General features: G+C 42.3%; 1 protein-coding gene across 5 annotated transcripts in view; it reads right to left on the bottom strand.

The window, feature by feature from the left end:
- Positions 1-843: 843 nt before the first annotated feature.
- The window catches only part of pak5 (p21 protein (Cdc42/Rac)-activated kinase 5), an 89,376-nt gene continuing 69,418 nt past the window's right edge, over positions 844-20,801 (bottom strand). For all 5 annotated transcript variants that reach the window (XM_040016983.1, XM_040016981.1, XM_040016982.1 and 2 more), the window contains 9 exons: positions 15,114-15,953; positions 10,981-11,190; positions 10,587-10,728; positions 10,116-10,270; positions 9,006-9,139; positions 5,128-5,254; positions 4,544-4,669; positions 4,286-4,420; positions 844-2,706 (listed from right to left, as the gene is read on the bottom strand). In XM_040016983.1, the coding sequence (XP_039872917.1) occupies positions 2,551-2,706; positions 4,286-4,420; positions 4,544-4,669; positions 5,128-5,254; positions 9,006-9,139; positions 10,116-10,270; positions 10,587-10,728; positions 10,981-11,190; positions 15,114-15,953 (2,025 nt within the window). In that variant the 3' untranslated portion in view covers positions 844-2,550. The remainder of the gene's footprint in view (positions 2,707-4,285; positions 4,421-4,543; positions 4,670-5,127; positions 5,255-9,005; positions 9,140-10,115; positions 10,271-10,586; positions 10,729-10,980; positions 11,191-15,113; positions 15,954-20,801) is intronic.

The following is a 20,801-nucleotide window of genomic DNA, read 5'->3' on the forward strand; positions in this document are numbered from 1 at the left end:
TAGATACATGTACATTATTGTTTTCAGTATATTATTAAAAAAAATTCTAAGTAATGAATCAAAAGATTTTAAATCTTCTAATAATTATTTAAAAAAAAACATAACATAAAACAAAAATATCCCAATAAGAGCTGCATGTGTGTGTGTCAATCCTTGAGACCCTACAGCAGCAGGAACTAGCCCAAAGGTGGTCTAACAACTTTGGCAGGCCTGTTATGGTATATAAACACATTTAGATAATCTGTTTTTTATTGCTTCATTACAAATCATTCCATTTAAAGACACAAACTATTTCAAATACCTCCCAAAGGTTGTTTAGAAAACTAACAAACAAACACACACTCACACACAAAAGTTGTGTTTGGAACAGATGAGTGTTTTCCACTAACTCAAACATTGACTCTACAAGCTGGTGTCATCCTCACTGATACTCTCAGTGGCCCCAGTAGCTGTGTTTTTATTTACTAGACCACTGTCGATCTTCCTGTGAGAAAGAAGCTCCATTCTCTGTCCGAGCTAAATCAATATCCCATTATGGTGTTTCAGAGGGAAATGGCTTAGAGGGAAGAGGGAGAAATAACCTAATATATTATGGCAACACCGATCCATGAATGTGTCTTTTTTTGCTTCTTTGTTCGGAGGTGAAATACAGGTGAAATTGTTGGAAATGAGAACCCAAAAACAACAAAGAGAAAATAAACTGTTGATGATTGAAAAGACCTCTTTAGGATATTCTGACAGTGTGCTGTTAAAAAAAACAAAAGAAGAAGAGACGACTGCATAATAAGGTGATGAAGGAAAAATCCATGCAACACATCTTGATGTTTTTATGGGTGTTTTTTGTTTTTTTTTAATTGAAACCAGCTTCACTGATAACAAACATGCAATATCACTATACAAGCCAACACCACAGATAAGTGTTTACTCATTCAAATCTTGACTCACTGTCAAGGCTTAGCCAGCAGCGCACGCACAAACACAGACACGCACACACACACTTTCAGATGCTGTAGAGATAAACACCTCTCCACCTCTTTTGCTCTTTGACATACGCAGACGCACAGGCTCACGTACACACAGTCATATTTACATATCACAGTGAATGATGGGTAAAAACAGGGAAAGGGATAACACTGTTCTCCTGGTCCAAACTAGAGATGAGAATGGCAGCAAAGCTCCGGTGATAGCGAGTGTGTGTGTCTGACTGACTGAGGTGGGATAAGGAGTGAGATGATGACAGCGAGGATGTGAGCAGAAAACCTTTTATCAGCATCCTAAACTCTGTGCGGTAGGGAGGCGTCTTGGACAGGCGCCTCTTTGGCATTAAGAAAGAAACACAGTGAGACTGCTAATATAAAAAAAAAAACAAGTCTGCGTGAAGCTAGTTTTTTTTTTTTCTTTCCTTTCTCAAATCCACTCAGTCTGTGCTACATTTAAATGCATGATGTTGTTACAGTATCATAAATACAGGGCGTCATGGATTCATAAATACAGCAGGTCTGGGGTATTGCTTGGATGATAAACCGACTGTCTGCCAAATGCGCTCTTAGAAATTGAAGTCAAAACCTAACAAAAACCACCCCAAAAAAACAAAAACCAAACAAAAAAGGCCACACTACCAAAAAAATATACCTTCAGTTCCAATAAATAAATAAATATTTGAAAATGTCATACAAAATTCTGACATTACCCTTTTTTCCCAACATTTAATGGAAGTTCTGTCTACAAATGTAAGATAATAAATATATTTAGTATTTTTTTAGTAACAGGTTTTAGGTGGGTTTATTTGGGATATCTCTTATATCTTTAAGCAAAAATTGGATTATAAACAGTAGGAAAGATCTCTGCAGAAACTCTATTTAATACCGCTCATATCACAATGGTTACGACACGATAAAATACTGCAAGTTATCAAAACTGTACAGAAAAACTTACAGGTTTCTCTAAAATACATTTTCACTGTTAGTGTGTGACAAGAGATGCGAGCGAGCTCGTCTCTGAGCAGCAGCCTGCGCTCCTTATGATGAACCGACGACGCGGTAAACAGTCGTGACCAGTCAAAAACCCGCTCTCTCTTCACACTGATTGTTCTGCCCTCTGCTGCTCGGGTCTGGAACAGCACGCTGGTCGCTTTGGGTCCTTCCATGTTGCCACACCCCCTCTGAGAAGCTCTGGATGGCTACAACAAGTCTACATGGCGCTGAAGACTTACGGTCTGGGAAGAAAGAAGACTGCAGCAGGGCGAGGCAGTCTGCGTAGTTTACTGGATGTCTAGAGTTTCCTCTGGCACATTACGCTCTTCTACTCCAGTTCATGGTTTCAATAGTTTTTTTCTTCTTTGCTTTGTCTTGTGTTTTTTAATTTTTTTTTTTATTAATGTATGTCTTAGATATTCCTCTAGCTAATCTACTTCACGGTTACAGGTGTGAAAGTTGGTGGCACACCACCAAGCAGTGGGGTGTTTTGGCTGGGTGAGGGCAGTGCCACCCTGGTAGTGTGTTTATGTGAATGTTTTTAGTGGAGGAGAGGGCTGGGGTTTGAGTCAGCAGGTCAGCGATGGCGGTAGTGTCTCATGAGGGGAACGATACAGGAAGGGGGTCCCGAGAGCTTTAGGAAGGGGTGCTGGAGGAGCTCCTGCGCTGTGGCTCTCTGGGACGGTTCCCTCACCAGCATCAGGTCCAGGAAGGAGCGTAACACGGTTGACACCTGGAGATGTGAGCAAATGTTTGAATTCATCTGCTTAGCTAGGTTTGAGTATAACATAGCCAAAAAAACAGCAGTAAAATTAACACACACACACACACTTTTAGTGACAACACAGATGTCGATCTCTTCATCAACTTTGGGAACATTTAGGTCAGTCACACATGACTTTAGACCAGTCAGCAACCACCGGCAACCTCCAATTGCTAGTGAGAAATGTGTCTTCCCTGATTGGTTGTCGTGGTTTTGCCAGACGTTGCTGTCATCACAAAGAGGCTGTGACACAAAAAAAACAACCTTGTATTTGTTGGTATTCCTGTGGTCACCTGGTTTTTTTTGTGTTCATGGGAACATGAACGTTTTAGTAATGTATTTCAATAGGAAACATAGTGTCAGAAGCATGTACGTTTTGTAGAAAACAGCGAGGCATCACCATGGAAACCAAGATATTTTGGTAGCTTCCTGAGCTTCTTTTTGTTTTTAAAAGCTGCTAGATGAATTACATGCATGAATATTATACAAATGAAGCGTAAAAAGAATTGACATGTATGACTCAAACTTGGGTCTCTCGCCTGAAAGGCAACACAACTTACTTGTTCACGACCTTCCAAATGCAGATTATTGAGTTTTTTAATTGGTACACGTGAGTGTCGACTGATATAAAACCGTCTTTAAGGACATTTCGAGGGATAACAGCAACACGAGTCATTAGATTAAAGCCTGGAACGCACTGCCACGAGAACAGGTTGTACCACTGCAATCAACACCTTTCAAAAAGGGAAACTTTTATTTTAAAGCGAACGCATTTCCAGTTTCGACTGCACTTCTCAAAGTTTCGTCACCACTTGGTGAGGAGCGCTTGCCATGCAAAGCACAAGCAACCACAGCAACCTGCTAGAAACCAAAGCAATGCCAAGGAGGTTTTTGGTGCACTACATCTTTGTGGCTAATTTCACACTAGCAATTGCCAACAATTTCCAGCAACCGCTCACCAAATTCTGTCCCCATTAGAATGAATTGTAATGGCTTTGGTGTTCACTTTACTTTGAATTAGCACTACGATCTACCCAAAATCTTAACAGTTCAGTACTTTGGTTTATGATTAAAACTACTGAAATTCCCATTTTGTTCAGATATGACAACTGCCATATTTCTGGTGTATCCATTATTACATACTCATACATAGACACAGACCAGTCTTAGGTTATGTAATGAGTAATGATACTCACAATAAATGCAATCTGAGTTAGAAAAAACACATTAACATAAACTGAAAATTTGGTCTGTTGCTTACAGCTGTTTGTAGAAGTCTTTCCTCTTAATTTAATTAAATACCCGTAGCTTCATATGAATATTTACAGGATCCATGTGTCTCAAAAATAAAAGAGTTGTGGTACTTTTGTAATATAAGTTCATAAATGTTACCTTGCACTTCTCTGCACCTGAGGTGTGACTGGTGAGCTGTCACACAGAGATGCGTTTTTACAGCTAAACAGTTGACAGCTCTAAGAACATTTTCTTCTGCTGTTAGCAAAAGTCTGATCCGTTTACTTATTGAGAACTCGCCTTCGACTTTTCTTACCTTATGGGACTCCTTTAGCCGTGGGGGCAGGTTGTCTCGTATCCTTCTCATGGCCTGCAGAGGGGGCTCATTGAAGTAAGGGGGCTCTCCATCCACCATCTCAATCACCATAATGCCTAAAGACCAGATGTCCACCTGAACACGCAAAAACATTCAGTCTATTCAGCCAGGACAGTAAACATACATGCATAACATATACAAGGAAATGCTCCTGAACTCCTCAGTAGAATAATGTTATTTCTGTGCATGTGTCCTCACCTCAGTCCCGTAAGGTAATCTTGAGATAACCTCTGGTGCCATCCAGTAGGGTGTGCCCACGAGGGACTTCCTCTTGGGTACCTCTTTGGAAACTTGGGCACAAAAGCCAAAATCTGATAGCTTGATCTGTAAACACACACATATACAGTACATGGTTCCAGTCTCTACTAAGCAGGTTGGTGGGCATACAGAATAGAATATATTAGTTCAGAAGTGCACTGACCTCTTGTGATCAAGAGCTTTGTCAGAAGACACTAATCCCATATATTAGCACTTAATTAAGCTTCAGTTAATCATGTCTTATCAACTCGTTAGGAGGCATTAAGCAGGATTTAATTACTAGGGCACGGCGGTAATGGATGATGATGAGTTTCTGGCATTGGCTGTTGACAAGCGGCAGGACAGGCACCCATGGAGGTCAGTGAGTGTTGAATGACTGTGTGTGTGTGTGTGAGACCAGTGAAAAAGAATAGCAGCTTAGGTTATTATTACCTGGGGTTTAGTGGATTACTGTTTAAGCAGTGACTAATTTGATAGCATCCCAAGAGGAGCATGGATGAATAGAAATATGCACGTGCACTTACTCTGCCATCGCTAGTCAGGAGAATGGAGTCGCTCTTAATGTCACGGTGGATGACGCCCTGTGTGTGCAGGTAGGACAGAGCCTTCAACACCGACAGACACACCGTAGCAATCTGCTCCTCGTTCATCCTGTAAGGAGACACACACACACACACACGGCCTGTCAGAAATATTTTATTTAATCAGATTAGATTTATTTTCATAGCTAACTGTTTATTTCCACAATTTGTAGTTTATCTTTTTAATAAATGTGCTATCTGTTTTTATCCAGTAAGCTCATTTTTGTCGCCTGTGCTTTCTCCATGTGCTGTGCATTGCGAGAAAACATTTATTCATAAATAAAACTGACTTTTATTCTTTGAGCTACAAAAATGACTGGCTTTAAGACTTGAGAGTCATCCTATAGAGGATATGGAGTAGAAATCCAGTTTGAAAATATCCCACTGTGGCCTGCAGCGTTTCTAGCTACGAGCAGGCAGGAGGGTCCCATATGGAGAGAGGGGGCGATGCTGCGCGTCTCACTGAGTTCATGTAGAAACTCACAGCTCCACTGAACATTAACGTCTCTAGACCCAGCTGGCCGGGCTGTGCTGTGTGCTTATTTGTGTGCGCTCTAATCTGCAATCATACAATACATGTGCACAAAGAAGCGCGCTTGTTTTAAACCCCAGACTAAGGATACAGATGGATGCAGATGCACATATACTGTATATGCACTGCAGTATGATCTTACATGCTTGCAACCCTTCTGCACACTTCTCTTTATCATACAGTGTAACTTACCCGCTATTGGGGCACTTACTTGCAAACTTGCAAACTTACATTATGAGAAACAACCCTTTGGGCTACACATACGCTCATAATATTAAACATATATAATCACACACTACAGATTGCAGCATATTTTATTGTTACACATGTATGCTTTTACAATCACAAGAGATAAATGAGCTTTCTGCTAATGGAAAAACAACTGGCTAACTCGGAGTGAATGGGATGGAGACGCGTACGTGAAAATGAATCACCTCTTACCGCCTCTCCACTTACACCACAACCCCCCCCCCCCGAAAAAAATCCCACGCTCCCATACACACACAAACAAATGAGCTCTCTCTCTCTCACACACACACACACCACACACACACACACACACACACACACACTCATGGAGGCAGGATCAGTGAAATAGAAAATTGTTTCACAAAGTGAAAAACAACTTTAATGAGCCTGTAAAGGTTGTCAAAGGGAGGAGAATTACACATGCACCTACACACAGACAAAAGGTGCACACACAAACACTAAGGCATTCATACTCACACACACACACACAGCTGCACACACAAACCCATATGCTTTTGCATTTACACTAGATAAAAATCCCCTCGAAGTGCAGATCATTACCCAACTTTAAAAGTATAATTGAAATCTGAACGTGACTGAAATAGTTCTGCAGACCCCCCATTCTCCTCCCGCTGCAGACTTGCCTGTGTGAGTTAGAATTGAGCGTGCATGTGTCCATAAATCTCAGAGCGTGTGTGCGTATGTGTGTTTGCTGCCAGCAAGCTGATGAGGCTTGCACAACGCGAGGCAGGCAGCAGTTATTTCCACAACAAAAAGCCTAACAGAAATAGCAGCAGGCTTTCACCTGGACAAATATGGCAGAAATTACTGATGAAGAAAATACACCGCTCAAGCCCTTCTGCGGTATTTTCTCACTGATTTTATTTTATGCCTGCATACTAATCAATCTGCATTTTATAAGGACATCTATTAAGTTTTATTCCAAACTTTTTCTGATAATATTAATAAAAGGTAAAAAAAAAAAAAAAAAAAAGCAACTGACCCTACAGGGTGAATGTATGTGAGTCTTTATCAAAAAGAGAAATTCTGTTTAAAATCCAGTTTTATGAGCTTTCCGTGAGTACTTTTAAAAGCACTCGTGGTGAAACTTTCTCTCGTGCATGCACCGAGCACACAAACGAGCAAACATCTGTGTGGGAGACTGTTCAAAATACTTCACAGCAGCAGCGGTGCTCAGCCTCGCCAAAGCGTGTTATTAGCATCCGACACCGTGCAGCGCTAATGCTGACACTCCGCGCAAATGACTGTAATTAAACACCAAGCACAAAGTAAGCTTAAAACAATGAGGCAGCAGCTTAGAAACGCAACTCAGTAACACAGAAACCATTTGGAAAAGTTGGAGAACGATAATCCTGAAACTATCGGAGCATCGTATCGTCTCAGCCGGTCCTTCCTCTGCGCCTTGCAAAATTATTCACCTGTCCGTGTCAGCTGCAACAAATAAAATAAAAAAAAATTGAATTTCGACTGCGCACCAGTGCTTGCTAAGTTATATTAAAATCCATTTGATGTCAGCAACATCATCTGAACAACACGCCCTTTAAAAGGTGACATAAACCTTTTTCCCTCCCATGTGGATTCTCTCTCCGTCAATCTCACCAGTCAAAACGAACACAAATGACACACACAAAGCTGTGGCCTGATTTCTTCTTTTATATAAAAGTATTACATAATGCTTCAAAATCTGATACTTTAACTCTTTCAGTCAGTCTGAAAACAGCCATTGAACTGAAAAATAAAATAATTAAAAATAAAGATGATTTCACATTTTTGAATGACGCTAGTTTTCTTGGATGAGAGGATGGACATCATATAAAAAACAGGTAAACTTGGCTCTGTTAGAAGGGAGCAAAGTCTGTCTATAAGGTCCTTTGAAACTTAGGTAACAATAGAGAAGGAAGCTGATTGTCTCTGCAGTGTTTTTATTTATTTTACACATCTGCAGAACATGCATTTTCTTACTAAGCAATTATATGGTTCCACCACATCCCAGAGGTGCTCTGTTTGACAAGGCGCTTGCTTGAAGTAGGACTCAATAGATTTTTTTTTCAACCAATATCTGTAAAATGTAGAGATGTTTGTGTGTGAACCAGTAAATCACAAGTTTCTGGTTGTTGTTGTCAGCCCATCTGACAACAACTGTGCGAAACCACGTGTACATGCCTAAATGCATTGAGTTGCTGATTAGATATTTGCATTAATGACCAGCCGAACAATGTGTAAATAAATATGCTGCACTTTATGTTTCATTTAGTATGCAGGGTGTATCAAAACGAATCATCCAATTTCAAAAAGCTAGATTTTTTAAAGTAATAGACATAAAAACTTACGGTACATTTTAAAATACATGGCTGAAGATAAACTTTTACATACACAACTCACAATGTTCAAAAGTTAAACGTGTCCTTCTCTGGTCGCAAGTCCATATGATAGTCAAACTCATCTCACACATTATTGTGAGCATGTCTGGAGTCACTGCAGCCGCCAGCAACCATGTGAAACTCGTGAATCCGTTCTTTCTTATAATACGTGTTCTGATCTTTACCAGTGAACGATACTGTGAAATCAGATGATTCCTTTTGATGGACTCTGTATTAGCAGCTTGTAGTCCTGCTTCAATGCCAAGGTCTCTCTTCCTAAGTAGAGTATGGTGTCAATGAGCCTTCATGGTAAAATAAAGGTTTAAAAAGCCTGTGTTCGACTGGACAATAACTTTAAACGAGATGTAACACGTTAATTTTTACCTGGTTCTTGCACTGCTGAATCCCTGATTCATTTTTAGGAAATATCTTACTAATCACTTAAAAGTTAAAACCTCAGGACCTTTACATGCTGCTCACCTGGTTGTTGAGTTTGACGTCTATTAACTACTTGATCAAAATAATTATCCTGTTTTTCAAAATGTCCTTTTATAATTTATATTTTATAATTTTATAACCCTAACAACAGCTTACATCCTCCAAGCTCCGCATCACACAGCTTGATGGTTTACCTCAGCATTTGTGCATTGAGCAGGTACCTGGTGTGAGTCACAATGTCAGTGAGTGCCCCTCCCTCCAGGAACTCCATGACGACCCAAAGCTCGTCTCCCACCAGGTAACTGTTGTACATGTCCACAACATTTTCATGATGGTAGTCCCTCATGATCACCACCTAAAACACAGACAGAGAAATATATATGTATGTATCGTTACTAATGACACTGTAGTACACTGGCTCTGTCACTGTTATTATGCTGCTATACTTTGTTACTACACTGTTAATATGAAATAAAAATCATGCTTTGAGCCTCAAAAAGGTTTCTCTCTGAAATTCCTCAATTCAATACCATATTTAAGAATGTATGCTAAAATGTGCTACAAAAAATTATCTACAATTCCAGCGGTTTATTGAATCTATTCATGTAATTTCATTTTTTTAATATTAATTCAACTTCCCCTTTGTCTAATATGAACATGTTCTGGAGGCTTAATCATAAAAGGATTACATTCAAATTAATAGGATTACACGAAACAAATTACTTTCCCGCTGAACACCCGCTGCTCCACACCTCGCACTCATGCTTACATACATGCATTCTCTCTCCCACTCATGCACACTAAACAGAGACCAAAATACAAAAGAATCAGGGCAGAAATGCAATCCGAGCGTCGCTCAGTTCACATTTAAATACATTAGACTTTTTTTTTCCTGGGCAAATGAAATGCAGCTCATTTTTTAGCTTGTCAGGACATCATGAATGTGAGCAGTCACGAATACATTTCTTGCTTGAGGTTTTCGGCGTAAACACGTCTTCAGTTTAGTCAATAAATGTCATTACAGATGCAAAAAAAAAATGTGTTAGTGGTTTAATTGCTGTGGATGGATGTTAGGGAAATAAGGGCAAACTGAACTCTTGCTGTTTGTTTCATTAATTAGCATAAAGTGGCATTTTTATTATGCTAATTAAAACAGTTTCACGACTGTCGCTTGCTTAGGCTATCAACAATCTGTGACAAATGTTAGTTCTGTGGTCATTATGGCCCCAATCTAAATCCACCTGATTAATTCACTCAAACATACGACATCAGAACTATTTGGGTTATAGTATGAGCTAAGGACAGTTTCTCAGGTAATCGTTGTTTGATACCTCGTTAAAAAGCAGCTCTCTTCTCTGCTGTTTTCTGAGGTCCATCTTCTTCACTGCCACCTGCTTTCCGCTGTGCTTCTCGGTGGCGATGCAAACAATACCTGTGGATCCCTCGCCAATCTTAATAAAGCTGTCCAGGTATTCCCGAGGGTCGCCTGGAGGAGAACACAAACATCGTGCCTCATTTTAATGCAACATCAGACACAAAGAAAGATATAAATGTAAAAAAAAAAACATCTAGAAGTTGCAGTTGCATGCCTCTGCTAGATACTCAAGCTGCAGTTTATTCACGCCCTTACAGACTCTAAATACTGCTATATGAAACTCTATGTTAGACAGGAAACACTTGGATGTAGAAAAACAACAAGTTGCATGAATGTATGTGTATTTGGGTAAAGTGTCCATTCCGTCCATTTATCAAGTTGTCACATGCTTGCGTGTCATTTCAATGTTCCTTTAATTTCAAGTTACCAGGGTTGACCACCAGCTGAAGTGCTGCTCTGAACTGCTCATGAGAAACTCTGGAGGGCTGCGTGTCAGAGCTCGACCCCCAGGAAGGAGGCGGATAAGCCCCTGGGGGGACGTAAGGTGACGAAGGCTGTGAGTAGGCCCCCTGGATGAAAAAGTTATAAAAAAAAGACAGAAATAACATGGCTTATATACCTAATGATTTTATTTTCTAAAGAATCAATTTGGGAAAGAGCTACTTTAGTTAGAGATTTAAGATGGTTACGGTTAAAAACCTGGAGGAAGTGTTGATCTCAGCTAACTTACCAAAGTCACAGAGTATAATCTGCAATCTGTAGCAAACTGAATCATCACTATGATGCAGTTTTTATATGTGAAGTTAGCGAACATACTGTACCTGCGGGGTATATGGTGGGCTGGGCTGGGAGGGAGGATGATGGTAAGGAGAGGGTTTGTAATGGTGAAAGATCGGGGGGTACGGCAGGTGCACCGAGGGGTAGCCAGGTGGCTTCGTGTGGCTCTGAGGTAGCTTAAGAGGCCCTCGGGGGTACGTGTCACCACCTGCGACCTGGGGACTGTCATCGCGTGACGGACGCTCATAGTCGCCCTGGAAAAGCGAGGAAAATTACATATAAGTCTAGTGTTATGCAGGTGTCTGCATTTTACTGCAGTGAATACTGAAGAATTTTACTGTTAAACGTCAGCCTGTACATCCACGGTCATACACTACACCTGCAGGTACTTTACTCCCGGACAAACCTAACGGAGAACATTTAGTGCACAGGACAGGGACCATACCTTATCCTTACCACCCCACCCCCCTCTAAAATGCTTCACAGCTACTCCATTCATCAACCAAGAGCCTGCAGTGGACTCAGATCTGGGACACAGCTCTTCCTTAAGATTGTCCTTCAAAGTAGTATTGCAGCGTACACACGGGTATTAGTGAGAATGCAGTAGTGCTTACATGACTCAGCTTTCATTACATGACTCACAATTGGCTACAAATACGCACACTTGGAGTGGTTTCATAACCTAATAGCTTCGTCATCGTATTATGTCACATGGATCCTGTCATTTTAAGGAAAACTGGCCACAGGTCATTAACAATAGGACGTAAGTAGAGACAGGCTGATACTGTACAGCTGTCAGTGGCATATCTAAGTGACGAAAGTCTGTCATTTAAACCCCAGGAGAGGGATTAAAGTGCTACAGCAAACATCAACACTACCCAGAGTGATCTAAAGTGGATTACAGCAAAGAAAAAACAAAAATTAACTTAGAAGATGAATCTGCTTTCACCCTGCAGAGAGTAAACTAAATCACCTTTGCCACACCTCTCTAAAATGATCTCCAGCCAGCCTGATTTTTCCCCTCAAGAGACTCCGACTATAATAAATAAAACTCTCTTTCCTCCTTTCTTTTATTTGTCACTCTCTCTGCGCCTAATCGCTATTTCTCTTTCTTTCACAAAGAGACACACACACACGTACACAGACTGAAACGCACAAGCACAGACAGGATAGGAGGAGGAGCCCTGATGTGTTGGGATGGTGTATAATTACATGGTGTGAACTCTTTTAATCAATCACTCTGAGGCAGGTGCGGGGGTGGCTGCTGGGAGGCCCCCGTCTCGTGCCCCTCTATCGTTGGCCAGCAAGCGCTCGCTGGCTGTCAGCCAGGGGTCTCCTGATCCATGTTGGTTAAACGCGCATTAATCTGAGTTTGGCAGGGTAATCAACAACCTAACTCAACTGTGAAATTGAATTCCGCGGTGGAACATCGTTCGGCCAGTTTTATGCTAAGGCTGCAGAAAGGGAAAGTGCCGCAACATCAATTTGTCACCGAGAGCTGCGGCACTGAGCTCACACTCGCTACAAAACAGTGAGGAAGAGAGAGAGAGAGAGACGGCGGCAGAGAGAAAGGAAGCGTGCGTATGTGTGTGTGTGTGTGTGCGTTTGCATCTTTGTGTGTGGCCAAGTTTCTGTGCTGTCTACTATTACATCCCCAACGTCTTCCAACAACGGCAGGGAAAAAGAAGGATTTACTTCAGCGGTGTGAGTGGGCTGAACCAGGAAAAGAGAAGAAAAGGCAGAGAGTGAGCAAAGAGAGAGGGAGGTGGGTTTGTTCCAAGGTCCGTGAGCCAAGAAGAATAGTGATTCTTCAGCTGCCAGATGACTCCTTGTTTTGTTGTTTCCTTTTTTTAAACCACTGCTGTGAAAATCAAACAAGAAATATTAAAAACACCATCACATTAAGTCCAATTATAGTCACGCCTTTGAGATATGAAAGAGTAAGTTTGTAAATGCTCAAACATATTCTTTCATGTATAATTTGGCTAAATTGGCTTTCGACTCTTTACTTATTCTACTTTTTTTTTTTTTTAAATAGAAAAGCAAGCGCGCCTCTTTAAGCGTGACAACTCAAACAGCGGCAGAAATGTGAAACAAACAACATGAAAGAAAAATGACCTTCTCCTGCATCGCCTTCCTGCTGCTCTTGCATTCTCCGTGGCTGCTTTTTCTTCGAGTGGCTATTTACCGAGACACGCGGGTTAAATGGTTTTTCATCAAGGCACCCTGGGATCTACATCAGCAAACCCGGTTTCCCCTCTCGGCTCGCTGTGTGTGAAGGGAGGCATGGTGCAGAACTGTGATAGCGGCACTCGCGGGTTTAATGACGCTCGGAGAGCTTTGGAAGAATGATGTAAAAGGTGTTGTGTGAAAAGTCTGACCCCACCTTTTGCCCTCTGCTATATTTCCTGATCTATTATCTTCCACCGCAGCACACGGAGTTCTTTGCACTGAGAATTCTGGTGTAAAAAAACTACGAGTAACCGAAAGCATATGGTTACATTACACAGCCACTAACGCGTGGACGGTTCGTTTGTTCTTGTCAGTGGAGTTTCTGTGCAGAGGAATCTCTTGGGCGTCTCTCCCACTGCTCCACTGGAGCACGACACGGGCTGCACAAGAGCCGGCATACTTACAGTGCAGCTGTTCCCAAATACAATATACAATCTACTGAGTGACACTGCTGGGGGATTTTACCAACAATCACATAGGTTCCTTTAAATTCATGGTTTTTTTTCTAACTTTTACAAACGTGCAAAAACCTGCCTTTTGTGTGTTTTGTTTGTGAGATGTTTTCAGTTAAAAATCTGTAATACAGTCATATAAAAAGCATTTCCATGTCACAAAAACAAAAAAAAATATTTCTGGGCATCCTTAACATCAAAGCCCATCTATGCGTTCCACAAAAAAGTAAGGAAATTAGTGTTTGATTGATTATTTCTTTGTTGTAACAATGTTTCATGGTAATAAATCTTATACTGTTGAAAAGCCTGTTTAGTTACCTTTAAATGGTGCCGCATTTGTAAGGAAAAATGCATTTGTGGGTTGAGCAGCAGAGTTGAGCATGTGGCTTGTGCCCATAAAAAACTTGACAAATCTTCTCGTGCAAATTCCAAACAGCTTATTGACTCTTATTTGATGTCAATAGAGAAGAAATAATTGAGGAAAGGTGTTGCAACGTCCCCGTTCAACATCCATTAACCTTCTTCGTGATCTTCCTCTTTTCCTTCTGAAAAGTCTAATATCCTCCTCTCCTCATGTCCAAACCATCTCAGCCTTGCTGCTTTAACTTTGTCCCCAAACTGCTCAACCTGAGCTGTCCCTCTGATCTACTCATTTCTAATCTCTAAAGCAGGGGTGTCAAACTCCAGGCCTCGAGGGCCGGTGTCCTGCAGGTTTTAGATCTCACCCAGGGTCAACACACCTGAAACAAATGATTAGTTCATTACCAGGCCTCTGGAGAACTTCAAGACATGTTGAGGAGGTCATTTAGCGATTTAAATCAGCTGTGTTGGATCAAGGACACATCTAAAACCTGCAGGACACCGGCCCTCGAGGCCTGGAGTTCGACACCTGTGCTCTAAAGCTTTGCTATTAGATATTTAATTTCTGCTGAGTTCGTCTTGACCACCGTTATGCATATTTGCATTTGTAATTCTCTTATCCTTTTAATAATTGCAATGATAGTATATTTTTATACCTTTGTGCCAATTATGTTTCTGTTAAAACGCTATATTTAGCAGTGATTGCAGTTTGTGTGGTGCAAAGCTTCAGTATAAATTTGAACCCCAAGAACACTTGCTCCTATTTATTAATTTGTGTAAGTCAGAGCTTTTTGGTCAGTGGTCAGTCTGAGCATTAATTGAACTGTGTATAGAGCTAGTGGACACGCCAGAGGTGCAATTCTTTATGTGACATCACCTTCCTCCTTCAGGGAAGAGTAGATTAAAGCTGAAACCATCTATCAGGCAGGAAGAGCAGAAAAAGAAAACTGATGGTTGAGGATCAGAGAGAACTCGAAACACTGAAGAAGAAAATAATGTGAAAAGGTGACTGGGAGGTTAAAGTGTGTGGCACATGAGTGTACATGTATAAAATTCTCTCTGATACGTTCGTACAGACTTGTTGGGAGGATATAGTGTGTTGAAACATGGCATTTCCATTTTGCTTTAGTTACCTTGGTTAAAGTCTGTGAGTTGGCGAGACTCTCCGAAAGGCGAGGGTAGGTGTAGGAGCTGTACGGGTGGGCCTGTGGCGGGCTCCTGAAAGTCCCACTGGCGGCATAGGGGACATTTGGCTCCTGCAGCCCAGAGCCTGACCGAGATCGCTGCCTGATGGCAGGCGTGGGGCTGGTCTGGGTCACGTAGGAACTCTTGGGTCGCTTCTCATATTCGTCCCTCATGCCGCCGTAACTCCACTCACTGTCGGGGTAGTTAATCTGCTCGCTGTGTAGTGATGCACGAGACGGTGTGCCAACTGATGTGTCCCGGTAGTCCTGGCTGGATGAACCCCCCACCGATGCCCGGTAGTAGCCGCTGGAACCTACTCCGCTACCCACCGTAGAGGCCACCTCATCCGCCGACCGCCCTTTGCTCTCCAGATAGGTGTGATAGTCAGGTGGAAGTTTGCCATAGTCTGATTTCTGAGGCATGGCATCAGGGTAAAAGGGGCTGCGTATGGGGTGTGAGTGGCCATTCTGCTTGGTGAATCGATAGTGCCTGCCAAGTGCCCAATCCCCATCTATGGAGAAGCTTGGCTTGCCGGGGTCCAGAGAAAAGTCCCTGCTGGACGTGTCCAGGTCACACGAGTAGCGGGAGTAGTAGTGGTTGAATCCGTTCTCCTCTGGAGCAGTGAGGTGGCCACTGCCCGAGGGTTTGGAGATGCCTCCAGCCTGATGGGGGCCTGGCGGGCTCTCTTTACGCAGGGAGTTGGAACGTGTTACCGAAATGTTGTCGAACTCCTCCAGCAGGCCGTTAATGGATGCATCTTTGGGTGGCCGGTTCCCTCGAACAATGGTCTACAAGCAAAGCAAACACATGAAACTTAGCATAGAGGAGACTTGTGCGTCTGAGAGTTTGATGGCGATAACCCTGATACTTTGGCTTGCAGTACATTCACTTTCAGCTTCATCATTCATGTCTGAAAACTGAATGAGATGAATTGAAATTCCTGCATCATCAACTTCAGTTAACTTCAAACATTTTCAGGCAAGAGTTTCAATTCATGTGTATCAGGGCTTTGCAACAAGTATGAAATTAATCATCACTTGCATTAAATGAACGTCGGTATTTGGATTTTAGAGAACAGCAGGCACTGATCTACACAATCACGAGTTGTTGTGAGCTGGGATTGAGCTAAAAATGCATGAAGATAAAAGTCGGGATACCTCAGATGGTAAAAGGCAACCAGCGTTGGATCGAGGGAGCTAATTCCTACCCCGTTTCCCTCGCAACACATCAGCTTCAATTTCAGTGGGATGATCAGGATGCATTAATAGTCGTGAGGTTTGGTTTAGCACACCAACACACGATTACACACGCACGCAAACCAAAAGGAGCAAGGAGGACGGGGGAAAGAGAGAATGAACACGCAGGCTCGCATCTGCTTCAAAGCAGAGGCAGCTTAAACATCAGGGAGGCCGCTTATCCCCTCCTACCTTGTGTTAAACCCTTTACAAGGCTGTGTCGTGAGTCATGGGCAACACGTGCTGCAGCGGGACTACAATCTGTGAGCGTGCACGGTGCGTGTGCATGTTTCTACAGTGTCGTGAGAGTGATGGGAAAATCCACACACATCTTTTTTATCTACCAGCCTCTCCACCACTTGAAACATAGAGGAAACAGCGCGCTGGAACAAAAGGAAACACGATGCATGAGTAGCGCTGAGAGGAGGCTGAGCTGAGGAGATTATGTGAATATTCAGCTCTTACATAATTTATTTTGGAGCCATTTGTGATGATCAAACAAATCTACCGACTGTGTTTCCTGGCATTACGGCCTCCATCTGCTAAAACTAGTCTTTTAGCTGTTTAGTAAGTCATAAGAATCAAAGGGACAGATGTTTGGTTCCCACTGGGGCAGTGGCACGAAGCGCAACGATAACTTCAACAAACAATCAAATATTTGACGTATTTTGCTGTGAAAACTTTGCTGATTGTTTCAAAGTGAGACAGATTTAAACGCATCGAAATTTGGATCATTTGTTTCTAGTGTTACTAAAATTTTAAATGTACTTAAATTAATTAAAACACATTAAAAAAGACATTCAATGTAATTTGTCCCCAGTAAAGCTGCTGTTAGTACTGTGCAGTTGGACTCCTTACATTTTCAGTACAAGAGGGAACAGCTTTATAAAAGATTTAACTACAACCAGAGACGCAGCAGAGGGACATTTTGGCCTCAAACCCAAACACACACACACGCACACACACGCACACGCGCTTCCACAACGGCGTCTTTCTTGCCACAGGAAAGTCTGATGGCAAAAACAAAATAGTGACTAACTAAATACACACAAACGCCACTCCATCTATATATATTCCAATGACGTGCAGTATTTTTATACTATAGTCAATTAAGCGCAATATGGAAATTACCGTTCCTTATATTTGAAATAATATTATAATTCTTTATATATTTTATATATAGTTTTATATTTGTTTTGTGTGACCGTGTGACTTTAGCTTTGACTCTAAGCTCTACATAAGATTTCCTATGTACCCAGACCCCGTGTATGTATGCAACTAGCAAATAAAGCTATTATTATAGGTATTATTATAATGCAAAACATCCATTCTTCATCCAATTCAGCGTCATTGTCAGGCTGAAGCTTGTCCCAGCTCTTATTGGGGAGAGGTACAGGTTGCTAATCTATCACAGAGCTTGCACAACCATTCACATTCACATCAGTGGACAATTTTGTACCACCAGGTAACCTAACATGCATGCCTTCGGACTATGAGAGGAAGCTGGAGAGAACCCATGCAAGCATAGGGAGGACATGCAAACTCCACACAGGAAGGCTGATGTAAAACAAACCTGGCAACCTGGTTTTTGTGTTTTTATTGTAAAACCTGTGCTGATCTTTCTAAATCTTGCCTCTGACATATACACATCATACAATAATAATAAAAATGGCTAAAACTAAACACTGAAACTAATAAAACACGAAGCATTTTCAAATACACAAACTAAAAACCACTCTGGAAAGTAACTGAAACTAAACTGAATTAAAAGCAAAATAAAAACTAATTAGAAAACATAAAACTACAACAACTCTGCTATAAAAACGAGTTGTTATTAACCAGTTGAAGCTCATGTCTATCAAGGCGATTATCACCATTTAAACACCTAAAACAGAGCACATACAAAATATCAACCTCTTTGAAATCCCAGACATATAACTAAAGATTAGAGAACAGAAAAATAAGACGGCGATTTGTGTACGACATTATTTTGGCGTGTCGTTATTAGACGTTTCCCCTGTCTGCAGATGTCTGTTGCGCTCCACTCTGAGACCCGACAGTGTCACATCGTCATCGTTCTCAGACCCTCAGACAGTGCTCACGCCCTGCTGTCTGTCACCCAACTGCCATGCTTGTCTCTGCTGTGATTCCTTCATGTCACATGTGCTGAGGCAGAGTCTCGGAAAAAAATCCTGGGATAATCACCGACTGTCAGCAACATTGTGCCGGCGCAGGGATCTTCCACGTCTTTGCTCAGCTACCTGCAAACTGTCACTGCAAACGCACTCTCCTCCTCTCCTCCCATTCATCTGCGGGAATCTAAAGTAGCAAGGTAGCTACAGTTAATATCATCCCACCTTAACGCTGATGGCTTTATAACCAGGGTTGCAAGCAAAAAGGCATGACAGAGCAAAAAAACTAAAGATATTTTAGCTGTTTGTGGTAACGACAATGACAAAACACACTGACGGTTTGTGCTCTCTCTGAAGGGCCAGACAGGAAAGCTCTCTTCACAAACCTTTACCTCTCACTGTGGCTGGTTTTCCACACATCATCTCTCCTTTCCATTTTGTTACTTGCTACACCTCCCTCTTTCTCTGTAACACTCCAGTTGTTCTCCTCTGCTTGAAAGCTATAGGCTGTTTGGTGCCTTGAACTGGAACCCAAGGTGAAACGGCCTATAAAAGCAGTCAGTAAAATCTAGCTGAAAGGTTGGAGCTGCAGCAGGGACGGCCTTTTAAACAGGTCGCTGAATGTGAATCTATGACGCCGGGTCTGCTCTGCGTGTCGGTGAGCTGGATTTTCCTAAATAAAGCGGTTGCATCATTAAAACCGGACAACAAAACCGCTACCCGGCAATTGCCGTCACGCTCATTAGAGTTATTCTCACACTTCCTCTAAACTGTGTTAAGAAGTCGTGGTGGAACAGGGCGTGCCAAAATCTAAAATGAGGCAGTCGCATCATGTTATGCAGCGTGGACGTCAGCGATTCAGAACTAATTCAATTGGGACGCGACAGTAAGGGGATGTCAGCTGATATCACAAAACATCAGCATTTCAATTTGCTTCGTAATCACTAAGACTGTGTCAAAGAGCGCGGCAGTTACAGGGGATGGACGGAGTCGGAGAGAAAAGGAGGCAAGTGGAATCGAGGAGGTGACGGGGGCCGGGGGGTGTTGCAGAAGGGAGAGGGAGACAAGGTTAATTGTGTGCCAAATCACTGTCAAACGGTCGGCATCAGGCCTGGAAATCTTCCCATTAATTTGAATTAGGGGCTTCCATAACCCCCTTCTCCAGTCCTCCTCTCCCCTCTTCTCCCCCTGTCCTCACAGCTCTGTGAGCCTTGTGCGCCGGTCGTGTTCCGCGGCGGCTGTGACAGCAGCCATATTTCACCGGCGTGCGGCGTTGGCCTGTCCTTTAGTGATAAGCTGTAATAGATACTCGCCACGGCCTGTTCAAGGTAAGCACAGGAGAGAGCGGAGGGGAAAGCGAGGAGACGAGGGGAAATAAAATTAAAGGAAATGAAAAGGAAAGGAGATCGAATTTAAAACGATACAGTGGGAATGAGAAGACGGGGGAGTGTGCAGAAGAAACGGGAAGCACGTGGGGGGGCGGGAGTGGCTGAATAACAAACTATGCAAAGATGCAGGGAAGAACTGAACAACAGAAGGAAAGACAGGGGGAAGAATTATGGAGAAGGAAGGATGGAGAAGAGATGAGGGAAGGGTGGGAGAAAGGGAGTCATGAAAAATGAGCCTCATTGGGAGATAAGGGGGGGATTAACCTTGCTGGTAATGAAGGGAGGGTGTGATGGGAGGATGGAGGGAGGAAGAGAGGGAGAGATAATTAATGAGCTTGCCCTTCCCGTGACTCCTAGCTAGAACCCTGGTTTGGAAGTTGCGCTTCACTGGCCAGCCGAGTCCCGGGACAACCGAGAGTCCGAAGAAGGAGCAGCGGCTCTGTGCCTCTGTTTCCTCTGCACTGCTGTTTTATTTCTGGCTTTTAAAACTGCTGCATAACCAGATAAGTTAAGCTGTTAAGTAACTAATCAGTTAAGGTAAAGCTCCTGTTTTTTGGACTATTCACACTGGTATGCTCAATTAAATTTTACTTTGGCACTGGAAAGGAGATTTTGTTATTTGTGACAAGGCATGCTGAAAAACAAAAAACAAGACCACAAAAGTTCTATCGAGTAAAGCCGCGTACACATCAATCACATCAATACAGGAAAAAAATGAAGCCACCCCTCTTTCTTTAGATTTAGCAAGGAAAATGGGAAATAGGTGCAAACATGTGCAAACATCAGGGAAAAACTGAGTTTGTACAATTTTAACAGGCTTGAAAGTCAATATTTGGTGTGACCACCTTTATTCTTCAACACAGCTGAACTCTCTTAGGCAG

This window comes from Simochromis diagramma, unplaced genomic scaffold (genome assembly GCF_900408965.1).
Source record: "Simochromis diagramma unplaced genomic scaffold, fSimDia1.1 OVJJ01000802.1, whole genome shotgun sequence".
Lineage (NCBI taxonomy): Eukaryota > Metazoa > Chordata > Actinopteri > Cichliformes > Cichlidae > Simochromis > Simochromis diagramma.